The sequence below is a fragment of the Nerophis ophidion genome, linkage group LG04, assembly GCF_033978795.1.
Source record: "Nerophis ophidion isolate RoL-2023_Sa linkage group LG04, RoL_Noph_v1.0, whole genome shotgun sequence".
Lineage (NCBI taxonomy): Eukaryota > Metazoa > Chordata > Actinopteri > Syngnathiformes > Syngnathidae > Nerophis > Nerophis ophidion.
In genome coordinates, this window is record NC_084614.1 from 34,673,586 (window position 1) to 34,698,724 (window position 25,139).

General features: G+C 39.5%; 2 protein-coding genes across 3 annotated transcripts; one reads left to right on the forward strand and one right to left on the reverse strand.

Moving 5' to 3' along the window:
• Positions 1 to 716: 716 nt before the first annotated feature.
• Positions 717 to 17,161, reverse strand: LOC133551322 (stress-induced-phosphoprotein 1-like). The gene is made up of 14 exons (XM_061897912.1): positions 17,004 to 17,161; positions 10,966 to 11,175; positions 10,737 to 10,878; positions 9,891 to 10,029; positions 8,331 to 8,502; positions 8,120 to 8,246; positions 7,898 to 8,000; positions 6,544 to 6,664; positions 5,244 to 5,340; positions 5,035 to 5,159; positions 4,912 to 4,948; positions 4,692 to 4,795; positions 1,207 to 1,379; positions 717 to 1,119 (listed from the first exon to the last, which is right to left on the reverse strand). The coding sequence occupies exons 1-14, from the start codon at positions 17,010 to 17,012 to the stop codon at positions 1,047 to 1,049; spliced, it is 1,632 nt and encodes a 543-aa protein (XP_061753896.1). The 5' UTR covers positions 17,013 to 17,161; the 3' UTR covers positions 717 to 1,046.
• On the forward strand, positions 17,071 to 25,097 carry LOC133551323 (spermatogenesis-associated protein 22). Of its 2 annotated transcripts, none has more exons than XM_061897913.1 (7): positions 17,071 to 17,763; positions 17,994 to 18,128; positions 18,367 to 18,544; positions 18,666 to 18,951; positions 19,044 to 19,167; positions 19,231 to 19,328; positions 24,680 to 25,097. In XM_061897913.1, exons 1-7 carry the CDS (start codon positions 17,721 to 17,723, stop codon positions 24,869 to 24,871), a joined length of 1,056 nt encoding a protein of 351 aa, XP_061753897.1. In that variant the 5' UTR covers positions 17,071 to 17,720; the 3' UTR covers positions 24,872 to 25,097. The 2 variants fall into 2 exon arrangements, with proteins under 2 accessions (XP_061753897.1, XP_061753898.1); XM_061897914.1 differs by having other exon boundaries at positions 18,681 to 18,951.
• The last annotated feature ends 42 nt before the right edge of the window (positions 25,098 to 25,139 follow it).

Below are 25,139 nucleotides of genomic sequence, written 5' to 3' on the forward strand. Positions count from 1 at the left end.
TAAATTGTTAAAAAATCATAGATTGTGATTTCTGGATTTTTTTTTTTTTAGGTTATCTCTCATACAGTGGACATGCACCTACCGTAAAAATTTCAGACCCCTCCATGATTTCTAAGTGGGAGAACTTGCAAAATACCAGGGTGATCAAATACTTATTTTCTTTACTGTATGTATGCATATATATATATATATATATATATATATTGACTTGGTGAATTCTAGTTGTAAATATACTCCTCCCCTCTGAACCACGCCTCCCACCTACCGAAATCTGAGGTCTCAAGGTTGGCAAATATGCCTTACGACTATGCTTAAACCACATTACTCAGGTTAGCAGGTATAGCATGAGCATGTGAATCTTGTAAAGCTAACACAAATCTACTTTGTGATTTATCTTCCACAGTTGTTTTTAATTGAAATTCATGTGACTTTTGGATTACAATTTTGCCAAACTAATCTCTAACAGAGTGCCTACATTTTCTTTAATGTTAATGATAGAATGTTATGCAGAGGTGTACGTACAACAACTTTATAGATAAATGATACTAGAGTGGGGGTAAGGGTTTTCTTCTTTCTGGGGGAGATACTTTTAATTGACAATGATGTATAAATTGGAATCATGAAAAAAAATCAAATATCTTTAAATTTCGATGAGTACAAAAGTAATATCGAATCTGCTCTCATGTGCAGAGATAAAAGAGGCGAAAGAGGCAATGAACTTTAAAAGCATCGCTTTTAGTCAAACCATTCAGAGGGAAAACAAACAATCTCAAGTTGTGTTCAACATTGACAGCTGTGTTTGTGGAACTTCATTGCTTGTTCACATGAAAACATTAACTTTAAAGTGAACTATAATTTTTGAAGTTGATGCAGTAAATCTTAAATTGAATAGCGTTTGAAAAATGAAAAGAAAGAACACAAGGTTTCAGTGAAAACATGAACACTATAATTTTTGAAGGCAACAAAAAGAGCAATGTAATATTTAGAGATTTGCATTTTGTTCCCCTTTCTTGGGTGTTTCTTCACGCCTTGGATTTTGTGTCACATCAATGGATGGCTATGAGTCCAACATCCAAGAGTTTCTGGATCTTCTTAGCAATAACGGGGTTTTTTAAGTGGCTGAGGGGAAGAACAAAAAAAGATTATTTTTAATTAGTCATCTCCAAATGCAGACACAGGGAATGACACAAAAGTTGTGAAACATACTCGCTGAGCGCCTGGGGGTCCTTCTGCATTTGCTCGAGGATCATGCGCATGGCCGGGTCGGACATAATCTGCTGTACCTCAGGATCGGCCATTGCTCTTTTCTTTACTTCCTCTGGACTGTCGTTCCTCGTTGCCTGACTGACCATACAGCGCTGTAAGCCCTCTGTGGCTTCCTGAGTGGAGTAGGCAGAAGATAAAAATCATTGCTTCTGCACATATCACTTTTTTTTTATCAACTTGTTAGGATTGAATCTGTTGCCAAGGATTGGTCCAATCTTTGTTGACGGCATTATTACACTTAGTAAATAAGCACTAAGCAGGGGTGAGAACCTTTCACCTTAAACTGATATTAAACAAAGAATGTAACCATGTACGGGCCGTATCAGGGCCACAAACAGGTTAAATCCGGCCTGTGGCATCAGTTTGCTGCATTTTTTTCAATGAAAGACACTGCTGTTCTAAATGTGCCCACTGGATGTCACCATAGCAATTCAGGTGTAACCTAAATCACACATGACATTGTCTAGAGGTGGCAAGGTCTAACAAGATCTAGAGAGCTAACTGTAGTGATCGGCTGTTTACATCTCACCCGACTCCAACGTGAACACAGCGCTCTCTCTCCTGCTGAAACCGTACACAAACAGCAGCGGGTCCACCCGGATGGTGTTTACATTATCGCAGGGGACTTTTAATAAGGCCAACAAGTAAAATGTTCTACTGGGGGAGAGAACACTTTGGATCATGTTTACACCATTATCAAGCACGCATTAAAAGTCAAATCCCACCCCCATCTCGGCCAGTCAGACCATCTTTCCCTCCTGCTGTCTCCAGCCTACTCCCCCCTCAGACGCAAAGTCAGACCCACCATAAACAACCTGGCCTGAAAATGCTCTGTCAGGCCTACAGGAGTGATTCAGCTTTACAGACTGGGACTTATTTGAACACCAGGATCTGGAGACTTACACAGGAACTGTACTGGACTATATCAAGTTCTAAATTGAGAATGTGACTGTCAATAAAATAATCCGGGTTTTCCCTAACCAGAAACCCTGGATGACCAGTCAGGTACGCTCTCTTCTCAGGGCCCGCAACGCTGCTTTCAGGTTAGGTGACAGAGCTCTGGGCAGGGCTACTCAGGTTGGCCTGAAGAAAGGAATTAAAAAATATAAGGGGGACCACAGGATTAGTATAGAGTCCCACCTGTCGAGCAACAACTCACGAGAGGTGTGGCGGGGCATACACCACATCACCAACTTCCGAGGCTGTGATGTATCAACAGCAGACCTGAGATCCGCTAGCAGAGGAGCTAAATAGCTTCTTTGGTCACTTTAAGACACCACTGCAGCACTCATCTGTTCCAGCCCTTCCCCCACCTCCTCCAGGCTCTTCTACCACCCCACTGACTATACAGGAGCATGATATCAGAGGGGTAATAATAATAATAATAATGGATTAGATTTATATCGCGCTTTTCTATTGTTAGATACTCAAAGCGCTCACAGAGAAGTGGGAACCCATCATTCATTCACACCTGGTGGTGGTAAGCTACATCTGTAGCCACAGCTGCCCTGGGGTAGACTGGCGGAAGCGTGGCTGCCAGTTTGCGCCTACCTCCGACCACCACTTATCATTCATTCACCAGTGTGAGCGGCACCGGGGGCAAGGGTGAAGTGTCCTGCCCAAAGACACAACAGCAGCGATTTGGATGTCAATAGGTGAGAAGCGAACCTGCAACCCTCAGGTTTCTGGCACGGCCGCTCTACCCACTACGCCATGCCGCCCAGGTGCTCCTGACAGTGGACCCCAGGAAAGCTGCTGGCCCAGACGGAGTTCCTAGCAGGGTGCTCAGAGCGTGCGCCCACCAGCTCACCCCCACCTTTACCAGGATCTTTAATCTCTCCCTGTCCCAGGCAGTCATCCCGTCCTGCCTGAAATCAGCAATAAAAATCACAGTGCCGAAGAAGTCTCCCATCACCACCCTGAATGATTACCGCCCGGTGGGCCTCACCCCGGTAAATAATGAAGTGCTTCGAGAGGCTGTCTCTACAGCACATCAGGGACTGTCTCTCCCAAGATTTTGACTCCTACCAGTTCGCATATTGGGCGAACAGATCCACTGAGGATGCCGTCACTGTGGATCTCCACTTTGCTCTACAACACCTGAAGCAACAGCACAGCTACGTCCGGATGCTCTTCGTGGATTACAGTTCTGCCTTTAATACAATAATACTGGACATCTTCATTACAAAACTGAACACACTCGTATTAATTATAATATGAACGGGTCCAGTGCCGAACACAGTCGGCACTGGTCCAATTAAAAGTAGTTTTAGGAAGATCTTTCTTTATTTTGTCGGTGGATCGTGAGGCTTTTACAGTTTCATCGTTTCCTCCATTGTCATAAATAGTAGTCACCAATCCTGCCATTAAAAGTATGGTACCCCCCCCGAATTCATCTTTTAATGAAGGACCGTGGTTGAATCAGGGATAATTTTTGCACACGACTTCTCAAAGGAAGGCACACTGCCACGAATCATCAGTTACATATAAGGCACTTTTTACTTTGAATGATGCTGAAAGTTTGTGTAGTGACTTGCGCTGGTTAGAACAAACATAGCATTTTCCTTCATTGGGTTTCATTGTTGAAATGATGTTGCACAGTCGATTTTACATCAATTTAAATTGGCCGAGTCATGCAAGGATGTTTGGGTAAATGTCTACCATGTATGAAAAATCAACTGACGTCACATATGGCTAAATCGTCACAAAAAGAGTAAATTCCAAACGGACCGTTTGGAGGAAGTACAATGTAAGACGAGATTGTTTTATTATCGCTGCATTATCACAGTTTAATTTTAAATTTTCGAGACTTATGCATATTCTAAATACACAAGACTGAAGTGTTTTCTATCAGGCATTCTGGCTTTGCTGGAATAAAAAATTGCAACATTAGCTCGTAGCAGTCCGACTGAGTCCGGTCTGACTGCAAGTTTTTCTGCCAACTGTTGAAGCCAGATCAACCCAATTTTACGTCACAAGCAATAAATGCATCGAAATATGGCACCGTTTGATTTTAAGTAAATCAATACTTGGTAGCACCAATGGAATTCGGACTGTTTAAATGTAGCCATCCGACAGCTGAGTCGGAACAGCTTAGTCATACATAAAAGATTAAACTAGGGTCACACTACTGTTTACTGTTGAAGTGTGAGAAGTATTTTTTAATTTTGATTCTGCATTAGTGTAAAGAACAGGAAATGGGGTAGTCAGCAATATGTTTGAATAGAAGAAAAACTCCACAACAATCGTCTCAGAGATTGTCAGCAGAGTTTTGTTGTGAAGCGCAGAACTGTGAAAAAAGGGGCACGGCAAATGAGGAAATAAATCTGGAATTAATAGCCTCTTTTCCACCGATGCTACTTCACAAGGTAACCGTGCATGCGTGGCATGGCTCAACTGCCTAGTTTGGGTGCTTTTTATGATACCTTTGAGGAAGAATCAAGCTCCATAGCCTTCTGGTACACGTCCATAGCTTTGGAAAAATCTTTCATGGCCTCCAAAGCAGCTCCTTTGCGTGTGTACCCTTTAACTGTGGACACATTTTCTTAAATTAGCTCTTAAATGTGACAAGAACTAAACTTCAATTGCAATGTGAAACACATTTCATGTTTCAGTAATTAAAATAGAAAGGAATGTCCAACTCACTGAAAGTGGGTTCAAGCTTGATGCACTCCTCACAGTCCTGACCATACAAAAAAAGACAAGTTATTTAAATGTGACTACGGTAATTAAATCACACACTGGTGCTTTGTCAATGCTGAACAGCACCTTCAGGGCCAGTTGAAACTCCAACAACTTTGTGTAGCATGCAGCTCTGTTACTGAAGAGTTTTGCATCACTTGGGTTTCTTTTAATAGCCTCACTGTAATGTTTCATGGCTAAGGGGTAGTCTCCTACAGGAAAAAACAAGAGTTAGGGTAACTGTCGAATTACAATTGGAATGGAAAGCAACAAGAGCTTTAAACTGTTGCACAGACCTTTCTGGAAGGCCTCATTGCCCTTGTTCTTCTCCTCCAGGGCCAGGTCAGGATTTATGTAAGCTTGTTTCTCCTGTTCTTTCAGAATCTTCTCTGCCTGCAAAATTCGGTCAAAATGATGATAGGAGTTAAGTATACAATAATGTTTCTTACATACAGTCATGGGAAATAATAAAGACCCTATTGTACATGCAAAAGGGCAAACATTTGGCAGAACTACCATGTGATTTGTATTATTTGTTTTTTGACAAATACAACACATGTCAAAGCTGTTTTCAAACAGACATTCGACCCAATTGGTCAGATTGACTTGGAATTTAAAGAATCAACACACAATTTGGTTTGATTGGATGATTATTAGTAGATCGCACAGTTCAGTACATATTCCGTACAATTGACCACTAAATGTTAACACACGAATACGTTTTTCAACTTGTTTAAGTCGAGGTCCACGTTAATCAATTAATGGTACACACTTCCAGAGGACTGGACAAGCACACGTGTAAAATTAGGTTAAAAACATGCCTGCCATTACCTAAAATATGTGTCTTAATTCAAATTACAGTAAGTTGTTGAATCTTTAAAAACTGTTAAACTACAGTAGAAACCACTGTAAATGTGCCTCATCCTACACTTTAAGCGTGAGTGAATAATGCCTGAATAATGCACTACTGACTTGATAAGTTTGAAAGAGATGATACAGCATTATCTGCTCACAGATGGTACCTGGTGGTTGTTTGAGTAAACTGCAGCTTGCCCTAAATAGTCCTACTCCTTAATACTTCAGTCACATGCAATATTCTCACAGGAATGAGGAAAAAATACAGTGGTACGTACTGTATAAGTGTCCAATTCGATATTGATCTTGGAAATAGTACGGATAATAGCTGAAAACCAAATATTAAAAAAAAATAAAAATAATATTGGATCATTTCCTTGCATCTAAATCTATGATAAAAGATCTGATACAACCAGTCTTGCAGCGCGTTTATTTGTGTAAAGCTGCACATCCAGTTAAATGTGCTCCTTTAAACACATACGGTTGGAATTGTTTTGTATTTTAGTGAATTTACAAAAAGGTAAACATGGTAGGCTATAGGATACTAGTAGTAGTAATATCAGTTGTATCGGTTATAAAGTTGTATCGGAACAACCCTAACAGTGAACACCTCAGTTATCAACAACATCAAATTGTAATGCAAATGTGTTGGATTTTCAAATGTAGAGACAGACATGCATTTACTGTAAACCACAATAATTAGATCTGATGAGTTGTGTGTTTGTGTTGCAGGTGATGCACCTGTTGACACTTTTTTAAGACATCAGGAGTGCGATGCTCTGTTAAACTCTTGTTGAAATACTGAACAGCTTCTTTGTACTTCTCCTGTTTGAAGTACGAGTTACCGATCCTGGCGAGTGCCCTTTAAATAGAAAAGATAAACATTAATAGGCACCCTATTATGTCAAAGATCATTACTCTATGAAAGTCTAAACACACCTAAGAGCATAATTAAATTTTTCACCTTTCCCATTGTTCTTTAACAGACATCCCACTATTTTTAAGGATGCAACGATACTCTATTATTAGGGATTCTGAACCGCGGTTTGTGTTCGTGTGTGTATGTGCGTGAGCAAGCTAGAGCAAACGCCAGCCTTCCAGTTTAAGGTAGCGAAAAACCCTCACGACGTAAAATCCATTCATTGTTGTGTATTTCACATAGTTGTAAGGGGAGCACAAGAGAAAACCAATTAAGAAATATGGCCAGCACTAGCATTAATGTTTAAAGATAACATTTTGAAGAAGGACCGACTTCATTCAAATGCACCTTGCTAGAAACAGTGTCTCAACATTGCAGACAGCTCACGTAGCGTTGCGAAAATTAAATTCGAAAAAATGTACCCTTAACTGGGACACTCAGGCACTGAATGACTTTGTTACTGAACTATTGATCCAAACTAGGTGAGTAAATCTACCTATGAAGTAATCGGGCGAAAAAAATATTTTTGAATCACAATTTCTGTGTATATTTTTGCTATGATTCAACTCCAGAGAAGAATTGTTCAAATCCTTTTTTAGTTTGTGGATAAACACTTTTTGTTACTGAAATGATTATTGCTCAACTTTTTTGTGTTTCCACACATTATTTTGGACTACATCAAATTCAAACCGCAATTTTAAGTATTTTCATTAAATAACTATTGACGTTATAAAAAAAAAAAAAACAACACAATTTGGGTTAATGCTTGGCGTTGCAAAACCACTTGTGAGAAGCACAAGTGTATGCAATTACCATTTGAAAGTGTTGTCCAGTAACGTTTTATAGTATTTACTACCCACAGATACTTACTGCTGAATATATTTTTTTGATGACAAGCAGAAAAAAATAACGTTGAGGAAAAGTGTTTATACAAACAACGTACTGAAACAGAAACAAAAACTGTTGGCCAAAAAAAAAAAGTGAGGTACAGATTGTATTGTGTGTTACTGTACCGTTGCACACCTAACTATTGTCCTATTGTTTTTAAAAAATGCAATAACACCCACTTTTTACAACAATGAAGCAAAAGCTAATATCTAAAACTCTGAATAGCAAAGGAGATTTATGTTTTCCTCAACAAAATAACCCTAAAAAATCAAATAGTCAAGAACTCACTTTGCAATTTGTCTGTAGTCTTCACGATTCTCTCTGCCAACCTCAATAGCCTTCTCACAGAGTTCCCTGCACTTTTCAAAATCACCCTTCTCGAAGTGAACAGCTAAAGGGAACATACAAAAGACGACAGGATTCTGAGTGAACTGATCTAGATTATTGGCAAATCTATATTCCACAAAAATCTAAAAGACGAACAAATCAAAGTTAGAATCTGGTATTAACCGGCTTGGTTAGAGATATAAGCCATGTTGGTAGGATCATGTTGGACTGCTTCTTCGTAATGCTTCAGCGCCGTCTCAAAGTCCTTGTTCTTATATGCAGTATTCCCAAGTTCTTTTGCTTTCAAAGCCTGCCGAGAATTAACACTGGTATTTATACACTCATCCGTGGCCAAACACTGTTCAAATGTGAGCTAAATCTTTTTTGAACTTACATTTTTCTTGTTATCAGGGAGGTCTTCGTTTGAAGGAGGAGGAGGCTGCTTTTCTTTTGGCTTAGAAGGAGGAGGAGTAGGAGGTGTGGGTTCATCATCATCATCCATCCCAGACAAGTTTAGTCCCAGCAGCACAGAGAGTGTGGTCATCACTCTGGGATCCTGCAGCTTCCTGCAAGTACAAATATAGCACACAACACTCTTTGGGAAGTTTTAAAGCTTTTTATCAAATGGGTTTACTCTAGGGAAAGGCTTTTTCATGTTTAATTAGCTCTACTAGATCATCTACTGGACATAGAATATAACAAGCAAAATTATTTTAGTGACACTAGTGATTTAGGGCTGTATAAGTAAACATTGATTGATTGATTGATTTCACAGTTTTGCGAGTTTACTGCCTGGTCTGACAATACTATGGTTCCGCTCCGTCAGACAGCAGTGATGAGGACACCAACAAGTTCCTGCAGTGAAATCACGCAACACAATTGGTATGTTGAACTTTTGCAACAACAACTACGCAGAAGATCTAACTGGACAATGAGAAAAATAACTTTTTTCTTTTCTAATTTTTGTGCTTCTAACGTAAATATCCAATTGTTAAAATCAGAGCACATGCTAGGCTCGAACTGGCAACCATACATTCCCACTAATTTAGAATTACGTCGGGCAGTGCTAGCGCGTGTGCTAAAAAGCCATCGCTTGTCAAAACCGCTGTGCAGCGTGGCTTGTAAAGATGTTAGGTAGTGTGGATTAACCAACCATACCTCGCACAGCCACACTCGCTGGCATCTGTTACACCTGACACAACCCTTCTGTTTATTTTATAATTCAATTTATCCAGCCATCCATCCATTTATGTTATTTTTTATGCTCCAGACTATTTGTCTTTAGTGGAAAATGTGAAAAAATGGTTCTTTTAATAGTTATGGTTGCCGACCCACCTAACACTTTTTTCATCGGCAAGCTGCGTCAAGAAAAAGGCATTCCGCCTTAAAAAAAGAGAAGCCAGTGAGTCTTAATTTACTTACTTATTCATGGAAGCCATTGAGGAATGTAAATTTGGCGCATCCAATTAGTCAAATATAAAGTGTAGCCTGGGTGTCATTTTCTAAACGCAGCTCTTTTTCTTTTTGTTAGCCTGTGGCACTTGGTAGAAATAAAATGAAAACAGCAATAATTTAAAAATAGAGCAAATATTAATATGAGAAAAGTCTGAAATGTTGATACCAATAATACATTTATTTGTCTTTAAATATGTTTTACAATTTTTACTACCCTTTTCTTTCACATTAATATTGATTGCCTTATATACTTGAAATCTTACAACTTATTTTATTATCGTGGTATCAAATGAGTATCGAGAATCGTGGAAATTCTTCAGTATCGACTACTGAAATTCCGGTATCATGACAACCCTGTCTTCTGTATTTTCTTTACCCCATAAGGTATGTAAGGAAAAAACTAACGTGGTAAATTGGGCAAGTTTCTTAAGCTAACAAGATAAAAAACACGCGCACCCACACACACACACACACGAAGAACAAGAACAAAAGCACATACGTGCCAAGCGCTGAAGGGTTGCTCCTGAGCTGCTCCAGGAGTTCTCTGTAGCTCGGATCTGCCAAGAGCTCTCGGGTTCGAGAATCAGTCTCCAGTTTTTGATACAAATTGGGCATGGCGAAAGGATTCATCGATTTCTCTGAAGGAAAAACATAAATGGTCATTAGCTGAACAAAGTGCCAAGCTGAAAAGATGTCCCTTGCTTTCCGTCACATTTTTGCTGAGCAGTACAGCTCAGATTAGTTCACAAAATAATGAATATTGCACCAAATATAACCAAACTCTACTGCTTGGTGTAAAAAGCTTGAGTCAGTAATGGCCATTGATGACTAAAATGCAATGAAATAAAAGTGCCTTCTTATCGTGTATATACTACTTCTTCCAACAGTCAATAGACCCTTTTCCACCGCATAACTTTCCCACTTACCTAGATAAATATAAATCCCCCTGTGTTTAGAACAAAAACTAGCCGGGTAGATTTTGTTCTTTAGGAACCATTCGGAGTTCCTCCTAGCTGGGTTGGACTTTTCAAAGCTACCGAGAACCTTTTCAGGGGCAGGCTGTACTGTCAAACGCTGATTGGTTGACCACTGTTTGGGGGTGTTCCTAAATCTTCATTTTTCAAACTCGATTGCTATCAGAATGTGTGGCAATTTGTTTATTTTATATCTCTTGTGTGTTTCTATTACAACGAACAACATACATTGACAACAGAGAGAAAAAAACACAAACCACACATGAACCTATAGATCCAGGAATCAGAAGTCCCAGGAACCAAGTTTTGGTGGAAAAGGGCCTAATTTTACCCCATGGTTCCCTTTTATGTACGGATATAAAAAGACCTACCTGCAAGCCGGGACTCTATGTTCTGTAAACCCTCCTTTAGCTGCTGATTGGTCGGCTCTTTGCGAAGTCCCTCTTGGTACGTCGATTTGGCATCCTCAAGCCGACCAAGGAATTCCTGTGCTGCAGCTTTACGGGAATAGCCCTTGTTGATAAAAATGGGAATTGGCTATCAGATTAGACTACTGCATGGCTTTTATAGTCACAAGGATTACAGGACAAGCCACCTCACCTTTCCCCAGTCTGGTTTTATCTTGATGGTCTCACAAGCATCCTCCAAGGCCTTTTCGTAATTGCCCTTTTTGGCATAGGCAGCCGAGCGGTTACTGAACAAGACATGATTTTTGGGATCGAGGGTCAGGGCTTCAGTGTAACAGCGTACTGCCTCGTCGATATTCCCTGCACTTAGTGCTTTGTTGCCCTGGTCTTTTAATGCAGAAACCTTTAAAACATGAGGAAAGAAACAATCTTTAAAATATCACAATGATTACTGTGAATTAGAGCTGGGCGATATTGGCTTTTTTTAATATCGCGATATTTTTATGCCATATTGCGATACACGATATATGTTACGATATTTTGCCTTGGCCTTGAATGAACACTTGATGCATATAATCACAGCAGTATGATGATTCTATGTGTCTACATTAAAACATTCTTCTTCATACTGCATTAATATATCCTCATTTTAAACTTTCATGCAGAGAGGGAAATCAAAACTAAGTCAATTGACCAAAACTGTATTTATTAAATACTCTTCATTCTCTCACGGGTGACTTTTTAAATGAAAGAACAAATTAATAGTGTTGCTACCTTTTTGTAGTAACATTTCTGCCGCATACTTTGCATTGATTGATTGATACTTTTATTAGTAGATTGCACAGTACAGTACATATTCCGTACAATTGACCACTAAATGGTAACACCTGAATAGGTTTTTCAACTGGTTTAAGTCGGGGTCCACGTTAATCAATTCATGGTACAAATATATACTATCAGCATAATACAGTCATAACACATAATCATCATAGTATATACATTGAACAGCATATTGCTGTTGTCTGCTGAAAATCTTCCCACTTGGAGCCAAACCACCGCCAGATGATGGACCCCCTGCTCTTTATGTTGGACATTTATTGTTCTTCCTCCATTTGTGATAAGTTTCGCACCATCTCTCTCTTGCATTGTCACAAGCTCCGCTCGCTCGACCTGGCTCAGCTAATGTTAGCCATGCTGCTACCTCTCTGATCGGCAAGAGCTATGACGCTAGACTCGCGAGAGTATGTAACGTATGTAAGAAGACGGGCTTGTTTTCCGTATCTGTCAGAAGGAGAGACGAGGAGGAGTGAGAAACGCCTGTTGTGTGATGCCCGCAGCTAGATGCAACTCGACCTGCCTCGTCTAACGTTAGCCATGCTAACGTTAGCTCTCTGCGAGAGCATATGACACTACATACGCGACAGTATGTGACGTATGCAAGAAAGCGGGCTTATTTTACGTCTCTGTGAGAAGGACAGACGAGAAGGAGTGAGACACGTCAGTAATGTAATGCACGCAGCTTAAAGCAACGGTGTGAGAACATATAATCGAATATTACGATTAAGTCATTTTCTATATCGCACAGAGACAAACCTGCGATATGTCGTATATATCGCCCAGCCCTACTGTGAATAGAGGGTTTTGTAGATATACTGTAAATGAAAAACATTTAAAACTATCATCATTATATATGACATGCACCTCCGGATAGGTTGATTGACAAAACTAAAGCGTGAATTTTGTCTATCTGTGTTAGCCCTGCGATTAGGGGAGACTTCTCGGGGGGGGGGGACCCCGCCTTCCACCCGAGTGAAGCTGTGATAGGCCCCAGCCCCGCTGCGAGCCCGAGAGGGACAATCGGCAGAAAATTGATGAAAGGATTAATTGTTGTAACGGACATGTCTAGCTGTGTCCTGCCAACTTGACAGCGTCAAGCAAATGAACGCATCTTCAAAGCAATGTAGCATTCTAGCCAACGGCTTACGTTTCTTTACAGTGCAAAGCAACTTCTAAGTCAGTAATCCTGGCCTCGTTGGCAGAAAATTAATTTAGTTTATTTAAAAATATCATCAGTGGGTGATGAGGAATAGCTAAACATTCTACACCACACATCGTAGGAAGAAATGCTAACTGTTAAGCTAGAGCTCTTGAATGTCAAGAGAGCTGGGCGGATTAATATAAACATTTACGGAAAAGATACCAAGTACAGGTAGTATCCTTACAAATTCAATACTACAGCGGTAAGATTGATATTTTTTAATGATCAAAAAAACTTTTGTCAATTTTATTACTATTTACAAACATTTTAACAGAAATGTAGATAGAAACATGATACAACAGAAAGTAGCCAGCTATTGACAGTAAATAATACAACCGGAAATGATGCAGTATGTTACTGCAGACATCAGCAGCCAAACTTTTGTGACATTGGTAACTCATTTTGAAATGTTTTTATTGTTTTGTATGTCATTTCAATGGCAAATATATGGTGATATATATCTTTATCGCAGGAGGCTGCAATATATATACCAAAATAGATTTTAGACCAGTGATTATCTTCTGTGTTACATGTACCACTAGTGGTACTTGGGCTCCATCTTAATGGTATGCCAAAAAGTGTGTAAATATGTACTGTATGTAGAGTATCATTGTTGTTACTATTTGTGCATTTTGGGCAAAGTTACAGTGACCAAATATATCAAATATACTTACTAAACAAAACCTCTGCATTGTTTTACTACTGCGGTACTGTATTGTAATGTTGGTCATTATGGACGTACTTGGAAAGCCAAGTTTTTCTATGGTGATACTTTGTGAAAAAGGTTTGAGAACTGCAATTTTAGAGATAACGTACACTTTCTTCAATGCCTGGTAAACCTGATTTGTGTAACACATTTGCACAGGTGCCAATGACAAGCTATGAAAGAAACAGGCAGCTGCTCATGTCAGACTGGTGCAGTAGCTATTGGCAAAATGTATTATTTGGATTATGCACAGGACAAGGTACATGCGACACTTGTATATATCGACACAAATTGGCTTGAATAGTGATTATAATATGGCTTGAGTCACAATTAGCACTGACACATTTTAGAATCCATAAATTAGTTATACTTAATACTGGGGTTGGGGATATGGCTGAAAACATTATCACAATATACATTGGTTGATATCGACATTTTTTATGATGAAAAATAATATATTAAATGTTAACATTTGTATATCAAATGCAACCTTCCTCTGATTGTGATCCCCTCAGTTATCAAGGCAGAACGAAAATAAATGTCAACACAACAATGGAAAAAAATCAGTGTAAACAACATTCTAAAATCAAAATAATCACTTTTTTAAGTTAAAGTACCAATGATTGTCACACTGTCACACATACACACACACGCGCACACGCACACAAGCACACACGCACACACACAAGGTGTGGTGAAATTATCCTCTGCATTTGACCCTAACAATAACCTCTTCAAACTAAGGTGCAAAAATAAAGACATATATTAGAACTGCTTAGTAAAGGGTAACAATATAGTGCAAAGTGTGAAAATGTAAAAGTAACCTGAGAACACTTTTTGCAGGTTTACTGTCAGGATGTTACATGGTCTGTGTAACATTTAATTTAGTCTGTTAAACTTATGTCAGTTGTAGTGATATGCAGTAATTATTATTGAAACATGATTGGACTAAATTATTATTTTATAGTAGTACATCTAATATGTATTTTAGTTATACATTCCTGCACTTAAGTTCCTACTTGTTGTTTCCTGATATGTAAAATAGTGCTCTATAACAGTGGTTCTCAAATGGGGGTAAGTGTACCCCTGGGGGTACTTGAAGGTATGCCAAGGGGTATGTGAGACTTTTTTTTTTAATATTCTAAAAATAGCAACAATTCAAAAATCTTTTATAAATATATTTATTGAATAATCCATCCATCCATCCATTTTCTACCGCTTATTCCCTTTGGGGTTTCGGGGGGCGCTGGTGCCTATCTCAGCTAGAATCGGGCGTAAGACGGGTTACACCCTGGACAAGTCGCCACCTCATCGCAGTATTTATTGAACAATACTTCAACAAAATATGAATGTAAGTTCATAAACTGAGAAAAGAAATGCAACAATGCAATATTCAGTGTTGACAGCTAGATTATTTGTGGACATGTTCCATAAATATTGATGTTAAAGATTTCTTTTTTTGTGAAGACATTTTTTAGAATTAAGTTCATGAATCCAGATGGATCTCTATTACAATCACCAAAGAGGGCACTTTAAGTTGACGATTACTTCTATGTGTAGAAATCTTTATTTATAATTTAATAATTTTTTTATTTATCAACAAGTTTTTAGGTTTTTTTTTCCGTATTTTTTCCAAATAGTTCAAGAAAGACCACTACAAATGAGCAATACTTTGCACTGTTATGCAATTTAATGAATCAGAAACTGATGACATAGTGCTGTATTTTACTTCCTTTTTTCAACCAAAAATGTTTTGCTCTGATTAGGGCAGTGGTTCTTAACCTGGGTTCGTTCGAACCCTAGGGGTTCGGTCAGTCGGCCTCAGGGGATCAACGAAGTCTCCGTCCAAACCTGACTAAATAACAAGTTCAATGTTTTATTATTATAATCAAATGACAGCAATCATTTCCATGAGATTATTTCCTAATACCGGCACAAGTATTTTGGCACACTTACAATGACAAAAAACAACAACATTGTTTTCCATGAGCTCTGTACAAGGTGGGGTTGGAAATAATTTGTACCCCTTTCAGATATCGCATTTAGGTCCCACTAAAACATGTTGCACAATGAGATGTAAACATGGGATCATGTGTACTTTCCTGTAACTTTATGTTTGTAACATATATCTTTATGAGTGGCCCTGCGATGAGGTGGCAACTTGTCCAGGGTGTACCCCGACCTCCCGTCCTATTGTAGCTGAGATAGGTGCCAGCGCCCCCCGCGACCCCAAAAGGGAATAAGCGGTAGAAAATGGATGGATCTTTATGAGTATTTCCTTAATATAGTAACATCATTAAATTAAGAAAAAACATTTTATTTTTCACTATGGAAGGGTTCGGTGAATGCGCATTTGAAACTGCCGGGATTCGGTACCTCCAACAAGATTAGGGGGTACTTGAATTAAAATGTCCACAGGGGGTACATCACTGAGAAAAGGTTGAGAAACACTGCTCTATAACTACAATACAGCGTTTGTTTGTCTTGTTTTTTCCCCTTGATTGCTATGGTTATTTTGTTCGGGGAAACCTTCAGCGTTTATGCGCATGCTCAATAGCGTTGGGTAGCATATGTTTATGGGTAGAAATTGTTTCCAGAACACCGGTTCTTATAGTTAAGGCGCTGTTAAAAAATAAATAAATAGATTACATAACGCAAAATAAAACGGCTATGCAAGGCAATATTGTGTCGATCGGCATACATTTATGTCAGCGACAGAAGAAATCCAGTGGAGTCATGACAGCATCACCGTGTGCATCTCAAAAGATCTTTCCCCTCACAGCACCGACTAACTAAAGTAACATGCAGACTGTAACCTGCAACGTGTGGACTAGATTTATTTCCACAATTCTACTTGGCAGTCCTTACACGTACATTTTAAATGAGGCTATAACCATGTCATTCATAGTCTTAATAAAGGAAGCACCACTCATGTTAGCCGAGATATGCTAACTTAGTTTGGAAGAGTCTGAGATCATGTTAGCAGTGGTGGATATAGTCAGATATAATCAATGCAAGGACCAGACGCTCAGAAAACTATTATTTTACGGTTCAAGAATAATAACGACAACGATGATGAGTCATGATCAAAAGGTACGCTGGACAGTTATCTAACCTTGCAGTGGACAATCACCAATTGCACGCTGTGCTATAGTATAAAGCAGCAACTAACACGACAAAATAAGCAAATATTGAATTAATCATACGTTTTAAACAAATCTACTAACTCATCTTCAAACATATATCAAAGCTGAGTTAGCCTGGCAGCTCCAACGTCTTATTAGCGGGTTGATGCTAATCTTGCATGCAGTGGACAATCAAGCTAACTGAGCGGACTGAATACAATATGCTCGTGGAATCAAATAGCCGTGCTAGCCTCTGAATGGGTATTCATAAAAGACTCGAAGCTGAGGCAAATCAGAGAATAAACTACTCGATGTGTGTCAAGTTTTGAATCAGAACAAGACAATATTTGTCGGCTACTCACTTTCTCCATGGTGCAAGCATGAGGTTCCTTCCAGAAACTACTGCGGAGTTAGCGCCGCCCCCTCAACGATGCGTCGGTTGCCAGTTGTGAATGGCGAACATCCGCAGTTGACGTTGGCATTGGATATAATGTTGGGTGGAAACTTCCAGAAAGTCCTGGAAACGCCCTAGCTTTGTTACGCAAATTCAAGCACCTAAACTTGAAGTTGAAGGCAGGAGCTATGTTTTAACCGCAGGTGTGGCAGTATTGACAGGAAAATGTAAACTGGGGCAAAATCATTGAATGTCAACTAAAAAAGAACACTTATGTATCACGTTTTGTATTGTACCAGCATGGCATTTATACTGATGTCCTCTTAACGTAAACGTTTATCCAATTGTATGTGTTGACCGTGAAGGCACCATATATGACTCACTACAGTGCCATCTGTGGCGCTTTCGGTACCAGGGTGTTTAACCTTTATTTTTTTGTTGATTTAAGTCACTTTACTCTTGCCTAGTATGTTAATAGCAAACAGCTTTATTTTCCACAGGTGGTGTCTGTGCGTTAACCTAGTCTTTGGACGTTAGTCTCTAGACATAGCTGTTTAATACTAATGATCAGTTAGCACAGCTAACACAGTAGCCTGCAATAAACATTGGAACTAAAAGGCTTTTTTCAGTTCGGTAATTTTTCAATTTATTCAATTAATTTATTTGCTACTAGCATCTTACAACCATGATGAGAAGGAATGAGAATATGTCAAGCAGAAACCCAGCAGGTTTGTGAATAAAGTTAATTGATAGACTAATTATATAATTTTTTTTATGTATATATTTAACACAATTCCTGGCTTAATGCATGTAATACACTTGACGTCAATAAGTAAAACTTATTTGAATTTATTCAAATAGTTATGCATTAAATCCTATATGTTATGCGCCAATATCATTGTTCTAATTTGTCAAATGATCCTATACTTTTATGTGTTGTCTGTTCTGTTTCCAATAGGTGGTTTCTCAGTGCCGCTTTTCAATCACAAGAAAATAAATCGAATTCCTTTGACATCTACTCCCTCTGAGACTGAGTTTTTTTCTCATCGTGAGTCCATGCCAAGTACTAGCTCTGCAACCCATTGTACACCAGGTGAAGTAGACTTTCAGGCTTGTTTAACCTTTACTACAATAGTGTCTTTATGCCATTTATAAACTGAATGTACTGTGGATAAAAACAGTACCCCTAAAATCAAGAGCCTCTTAAAAGTCAGCAAAGAGACTTATAGATGGTATTAAACTGTATTTCCAGCTGACTGCTCAGTCATATGATATAATTCCGATCAAATAGGACAATCTGTGGCAGCCGCAGTTTTACATTGTTTTTTCAGGTTCCTATGGATCTTACCAGGCTTCAAATTCCTCTTCTGATGCTCATCCAAGTCGCAAGTGGAACAAACAAGACATGCCACAATCTACTCAGCCCCAACAACATGGCAGTTACAGGCCCGTCCCAAGAATGAGATCGTACACACCCATAGCACATCCATACAAGTTTGGAAGTAATAGGTGAGTTGTAGTTACTGCTTGTACCTGACTGACCAACACTTAACAGCAACAAACAACAGAAAAATGTCACGATCGCAACCCTTGTTGGCTGAAATAATAACACATATAGGTGACCTTCCAGCAATCCCATGTCCAGACAGATTCAATATCAAACCTCCACCATCAATGACACTGCACCAAGCAAGCAGAGACTTCATTCTGGGTTCTCCCAGATGAGCCACCAGTCATCTCAAAGGACAGCCAATTCCACACAGTCCAGACCTCTGCCTGTTGCTGTTCAGCCACCTCGTGGGTTAGCTGCTCAGACGACACAGCCACAAAACAAATGGAATTTTACGAACAGTTTTGGACCACATAGCTTTGTGGGGAAAATAAACTCCAACAAACCTCAGTCTCAAAGTCAAAAGGTAATTAAATCTGCAAAATAGACATTGTCAGAGTCAATGAGTAGATTTTCATTTATATAATCAATGTATTTTCTGTTTTCTTTTTTTTTTAGTGTGAAAATAGTCCCAATAAAGCACCTTTTGACAACTCACTCAGGATTTTGACAGCTGTTATTGATGGCATGAGACACTGGAGTCAATTCAAAGACAAAGTGACATACTTTTTTGAGATATTTGGTGAGTAAATCACCGCTGTCAACTTTATAAGCACAATAACATTACTGTATGTGCTTTTCTCAGCAACTCTCGACTCTGCTGTCACCTTTGGTCACCATGGATCCAAGAACTTCCTGTTGAGAGACCACAAGGAGGTTGTGCAATGTATCTTCTATGAAAATGTGAGCTGAGCAAATACATCAAAAAACACTCAGTCATTTAGAAGTGACTGTGTCTTTTTTGTGTTATTAGGGGACTAATAGTTATATCCCACAGGAGTGCAAAGTGTTATAGTCATTTCTCTCCCTCAGAATTGTTTATATGCATAATAGGGATGAGCTTTTAGCTTGAACTAAATTTTAAAGTAATTATAATTTTTCGTGCATTCAAGTCGGCTGCACAGTGGCCCTCTCGTTAACATGTTGGTCTCAGTAAATCGCGGGTTCATATCTTTGCTTCGGCATCTGTGTGAAGTGTGTGCGTGCTTGGGTTCTGTCTAAGTACTTTGACTTCCTCCCACATTGCAAGAATATGCATTTTAAGTTTAATTGAAAACCCTCAAAGAGGCTGTTTGCAACCTCTCCACGGATGTGTGGAGTGTGCTAACTTTCTAATCTGTTTTAAGGTATAATTCTTACGGCTTTTTAAACTTAATGGCGTAAACTACACTTACGTAACACACACGCATTCGCTTTCTGTCTTATACCGTCTGTTGAAAATCGGAATCGTCCCCTATTGAGAAAGTACACGTTCTGTATTGAGCCATGGGACACACTTTTTCCCATATATTTATTGATATGCAAATAAAAAATATCTGTAATCTGCCAATAGATTTCATCGAATGACCAAAGCTTCACGACAGATAGGCTAACCCAATCAACGCAAGCACGTCTGATCGCTCACCTGTCAAACTTATCGCAGTTTGACTTTTCTGCCATCTGGAAATTTGTTTTGCTTTTGCTTTCTGTCATGACCCAAAGCTCATGACCATAGGTCAGGATGGGAACGTAGATCGACCGGTAAATTGAGAGCTTTGCCTTCCGGCTCAGCTCCTTCTTCACCACAATGGATCGGTACAACGTCCGCATTACTGAAGACGCCGCACCGATCCGCCTGTCGATCTCACGATCCACTCTTCCCCCACTCGTGAACAAGACTCCTAGGTACTTGAACTCCTCCACTTGGGGCAGGGTCTCCTCCCCAACCCGGAGATGGCATTCCACCCTTTTCCGGGCGAAAACCATGGACTCGGACTTGGAGGTGCTGATTCTCATTCCGGTCAATTCACACTCGGCTGCGAACCGATCCAGTGAGAGCTGAAGATCCCGGTCAGATGAAGCCATCAGGACCATATCATCTGCAAATCTGTTATTGTCTTGTCCTCAAAATACTAGTTGTCTATCTAAGTTGTTAAACATGAACATAGTATGTCCAGCTGATGATGGTAACTTTATTTTTTGTGATAGAGTGATTGGAGCACATACTTGTTGGTCACAAAAAACATTCATGAGGTGTGGTTCTTTTATGAATTTATTATGGGTCTACTGAAAATGCGACCAAATCTGCTGTGTCAAAAGTATACATACAGCAATGTTAGTATTTGGTTACATGTCCATTGGCAAGTTTCACTGCAAAAAGGCGCTTTTGGTAGCCATCCACAAGCTTCGGGTAAGCTTCTGGTTGAATTTTGACCACTCCTCTTGACAAAATTGATGCAGTTAGCTAAATTTGTTGGTTTTCTGACATGGACTTTTTTTCTTTAGCATAGTCCACACGTTTAAGTCAAGTCTTTGGGAAGGCCATCCTAAAACCTTAATTCTAGCCTGATTTAGTGTTTGGGGTATTGTCCCTTTGGAACACCCAACTGCGCCAAAGACCCAACCTCTGAGCTGATGATTATAGGTTGTCCTGAAGAATTTGGAGGTAATCCTCCTTTTTCATTTTCCCATTTAGTCTCTGTAAAGGACCAGTTCCTTTGGCAGCAAAACAAACCCAGAGCATAATAAAGGATGAAATGAAGGAACTCTCCTGAAGGAATAAATAAAGAACTATCTAATCTAATACTACCACCACCATGCTTTACTGTAGGATGGTGTTCCTGGGATTAAAGGCCTCACCTTTTCTCCTCCAAACATATTGCTGGGTATTGTGGCCGAACAGCTAAAATTTTCATTTCATCTGACATCACATGGACAAAGATAAGACCTTCTGGAGTAAATTCTGTGGTCAGATGAAACAAACGTTTTGCAAGGTGTCCCTTATTTTTTTTTTTAGGGATTCAACATCCTTAGTTGTTAGCCAATGCTAGTTTAGCCCGGATTTGCAAATCAAGCTACTGAAGTTTTTCGCGTATCGTAACAACAATGTGACAGCAAATTGTTAGTTGCTTTTCTTGGGCTGTTTTTGTGTATGTGCACGTGCTTCCTGGGTGTACGTGTGGTCGAGAAAGCCTGAACGCCAGACAAATTCCTCAGGCTGACTTTTAATATCATTAGTAATTTTGAGGGCTTCACGGTGGCAGAGGGGTTAGTGCGTCTGCCTCACAATACGAAGGTCCTGCAGTCCTGGGTTCAAATCCAGGCTCGGGATCTTTCTGTGTGGAGTTTGCATGTTCTCCCCGTGAATGCGTGGGTTCCCTCCGGGTACTCCGGCTTCCTCCCACTTCCAAAGACATGCACCTGGGGATAGGTTGAATGTGAATGTTGTCTGTCTATCTGTGTTGGCCCTGCGATGAGGTGGCGACTTGTCCAGGGTGTACCCCGCCTTCCGCCCGTTGTAGCTGAGATAGGCGCCAGCGCCCCCCGCGACCCCGAAAGGGAATAAGCGGTAGAAAAGGGATGGGATGGATGGATAGTAAATTTGAGAAATATAGACATTTAAAAATGTATATGTTTTGTGAAACCACAAAAGGTATCTTTAGATAGGTGGCGGTGTTCTTGGTTTATCTATTGAGCAAGTTGCAAACAGCCCCTTTAAATTGTCCATAGGTTTGTCTATATGTAGACTAAATGAATGGCCACACTAATTGTTAAACATATATTCACCTTTGATATGTCTAGATTAGGAATGAGCTCTTCAGAACATATTAAGTTTGTTTTTTCCTGTATATATAATTTCTTATTAAGAATAAATATTTTCAAAATAGTTTTAAACATTAAACGTGTGTGATTCGTAAGCCACTTGACAAACAGAAATAAAAATCAGATTAATCTGCCTGCAGTTGTGCTAGATTTAGTCTTCAGACCACAAACTATTTTAGACTGAATAGATAGCGCCTCTACTGGTTGGAGCCAATTAATGCATTTTTCCCTCAAACAATAATCCATTCATCCATTTTCTATCGCTTGTCCCCTTCGGGGTCGCAGGGGTTGCTCAAGCTTATCTCAGCTGCATTCGGGGAGAAGGCGGGGTACTCCCAGGAAAAGTCGCTACCTGATCTATCCATCCATTTTCTACTGCTTGCCCCTTTCGATAAATTTTACTTGATTCCAACTACAGTATTTCTACTGTGGGGATCATCGTTTTTTTTTCTCTCTCAGTAGTAGAGCTCAAATGACAAGTAAACTATATACAAACCCCGTTTCCATATGAGTTGGGAAATTGTGTTAGATGTAAATATAAACGGAATACAATGATTTGCAAATCCTTTTTAACCCATTTTCAATTGAGTGCACTACAAAGACAAAATATTTGATGTTCAAACTCATAAACTTTTTTGTTGTTGTAAATAACTAACTTAGAATTTCATGGATGCAAAACGTGCCAGATTAGTTGGGAAAGGGCATGTTCACCACTGTGTTGTTTCATCACGTTTTCTTTTAACAACACTCAATAAACCTTTAGGAACTAAGGAGACACATTTTTGAAGCTTTTCAGGTGGAATTCTTTCCCATTTTTGTTTTATGTACAGGTTAAGTTGTTCAACAGTCCGGGGTCTCTGTTGTGGTATTTTAGGCTTCATAATGCGCCACACATTTTCAATGGGGGACAGGTTGCAAGCCAGGCTAGTACCCGCACTCTTTTACCACGAAGCCACGCTGTTGTAACAAGTGACTTGGCATTGTCTTGCTGAAATAAGCAAGGGCGTCCATGATAACGTTGCTTGGATGGCAACATATGTAGCTCCAAAACCTGTACGTACCTTTCAGCATTAATGGTGCCTTCACAGATGTGTAAGTTACCCATGCCTTGGGCACTAATGCACCCTCATACCATCACAGATGCTGGCTTTTCAACTTTGCACCTAGAATAGTCCTGATGGTTCTTTTCCTCTTTGGTCCGGAGGACACAACGTTCACCGTTTCTAAAAAACAATTTGAATCGTGGACTCGTCAGACCACAGAACACTTTTCCACTTTGCATCAGTCCATCTTAGCTGAGCTCGGGCCTAGAGAAGCCGTCGTTGATAAATGGCTTTGGCTTTGCATAGTAGTTTTAACTTGCACTTACAGATGTAGCGACAAACTGTAGTTACTGACAGTGGTTTTCAATCAATCAATGATTATTTATATAGCCCTAAATCACTAGTGTCTCAAAGGGCTGCACAAACCACAACACAAACCACTACGACATCATTGGGCCACATAAGGGCAAGGAAAACTCACACCCAGTGGGACGTCGGTGACAATGATGACTATGAGAAACCTTGGAGAGGACCGCATATGTGGGCAACCCCCCCTCTAGGGGCCCGAAAGCAATGGATATCGAGCGGGTCTAACATGATACTGTGAAAGTGTTCCTGAGCCCATGTGGTGATATCCTTTACACACGGATGTCGCTTTTTGATCCAGTACCGCCTGAGGAAACGAAGGTCCGTTATATCATCGGTTACATGCAGTTATTTCTCCAGATTCTCTGATCCTTTTGATGGTATTACGTACCGTAGATGGTGAAATTCCTAAATTTCTTGCAATAGCCAGTTGAGAAATGTTCTTAAACCGTTTGACAATTTGCTCACGCATTTGTTCACAAAGTGGTGACCGTTTCCCAATCCTTGTTTGTGAATCACGGAAGCTGCTTTTATACCCAATCATGGCACCCACCTGTTCCCAATTAGCCTGCACACCTGTGGGATGTTCCAAATAAGTGTTTGATGAAAATTCCTCAACTTTATCAGTATTATTTGCAACCTTTCCCAACTTATTTGTCATGTGTTGCTGGCATCAAATTCTAAAGTTAATGATTATTTGAAAATAACAACAACTGTTCATCAGTTTGAACATCAAATACGTTGTCTTTGTAGCATATTCAACTGAATATGGGTTGAAAATTATTTGCAAATCATTGTATTCCGTTTATATTTTCATCTAACACAATTTCCCAACTCATATGGAAACAGGGTTTGTAGATATATACATTTCTGACAGTTGTGACCAAAACAAAAACATTCCAAACTTCCTGAATTTCTATGTTTCATCTACTTTGGTATGGAATGCATACCATGATCCTAAATATATATGGTGGATTACATTGTGGTCATTTCTGTATGCCTTGACTAATAGGTAACAATTATTTTTGTTCATTGGTGCAAAAGGAGCAAGAACTACCTCGTCTGATCCGTGGTCAAGTTCATCGCTGTGTGGGTAACTATGATCGCAGCAGAGATGTCCTGGTGTGTGTGTCGGTCAGATCCGCCCAGCCCTCAGAGGTCAGGAACGCTCAGGAGGCCGTCAAAGCCTGCGATGCTCACATGCGGAAACTGGTCAGATTGCTTAGCGAAGTCTGACTGCTTAAAATATTTCTCATGTGAAAAATAACAAAGATGTAATGGATAGCAGTGTTGTCATAAGGTACTTTTTTCTATACAGTAATATATTCAATATTCAAAAGTTTTTTTTTTGGTTTATAAATGGTTTTAAATACTTAGCGGTGTTTTGGAAAAACAAAAACAGTGGAATTTGCTTGTTGTGATATTCTTGTATCAGTTTGTGCAATTAAATTAAACTATTCATGTGACCACAATTCTGGTTGAAAAAAAGTCTCTCTTTTTAGAT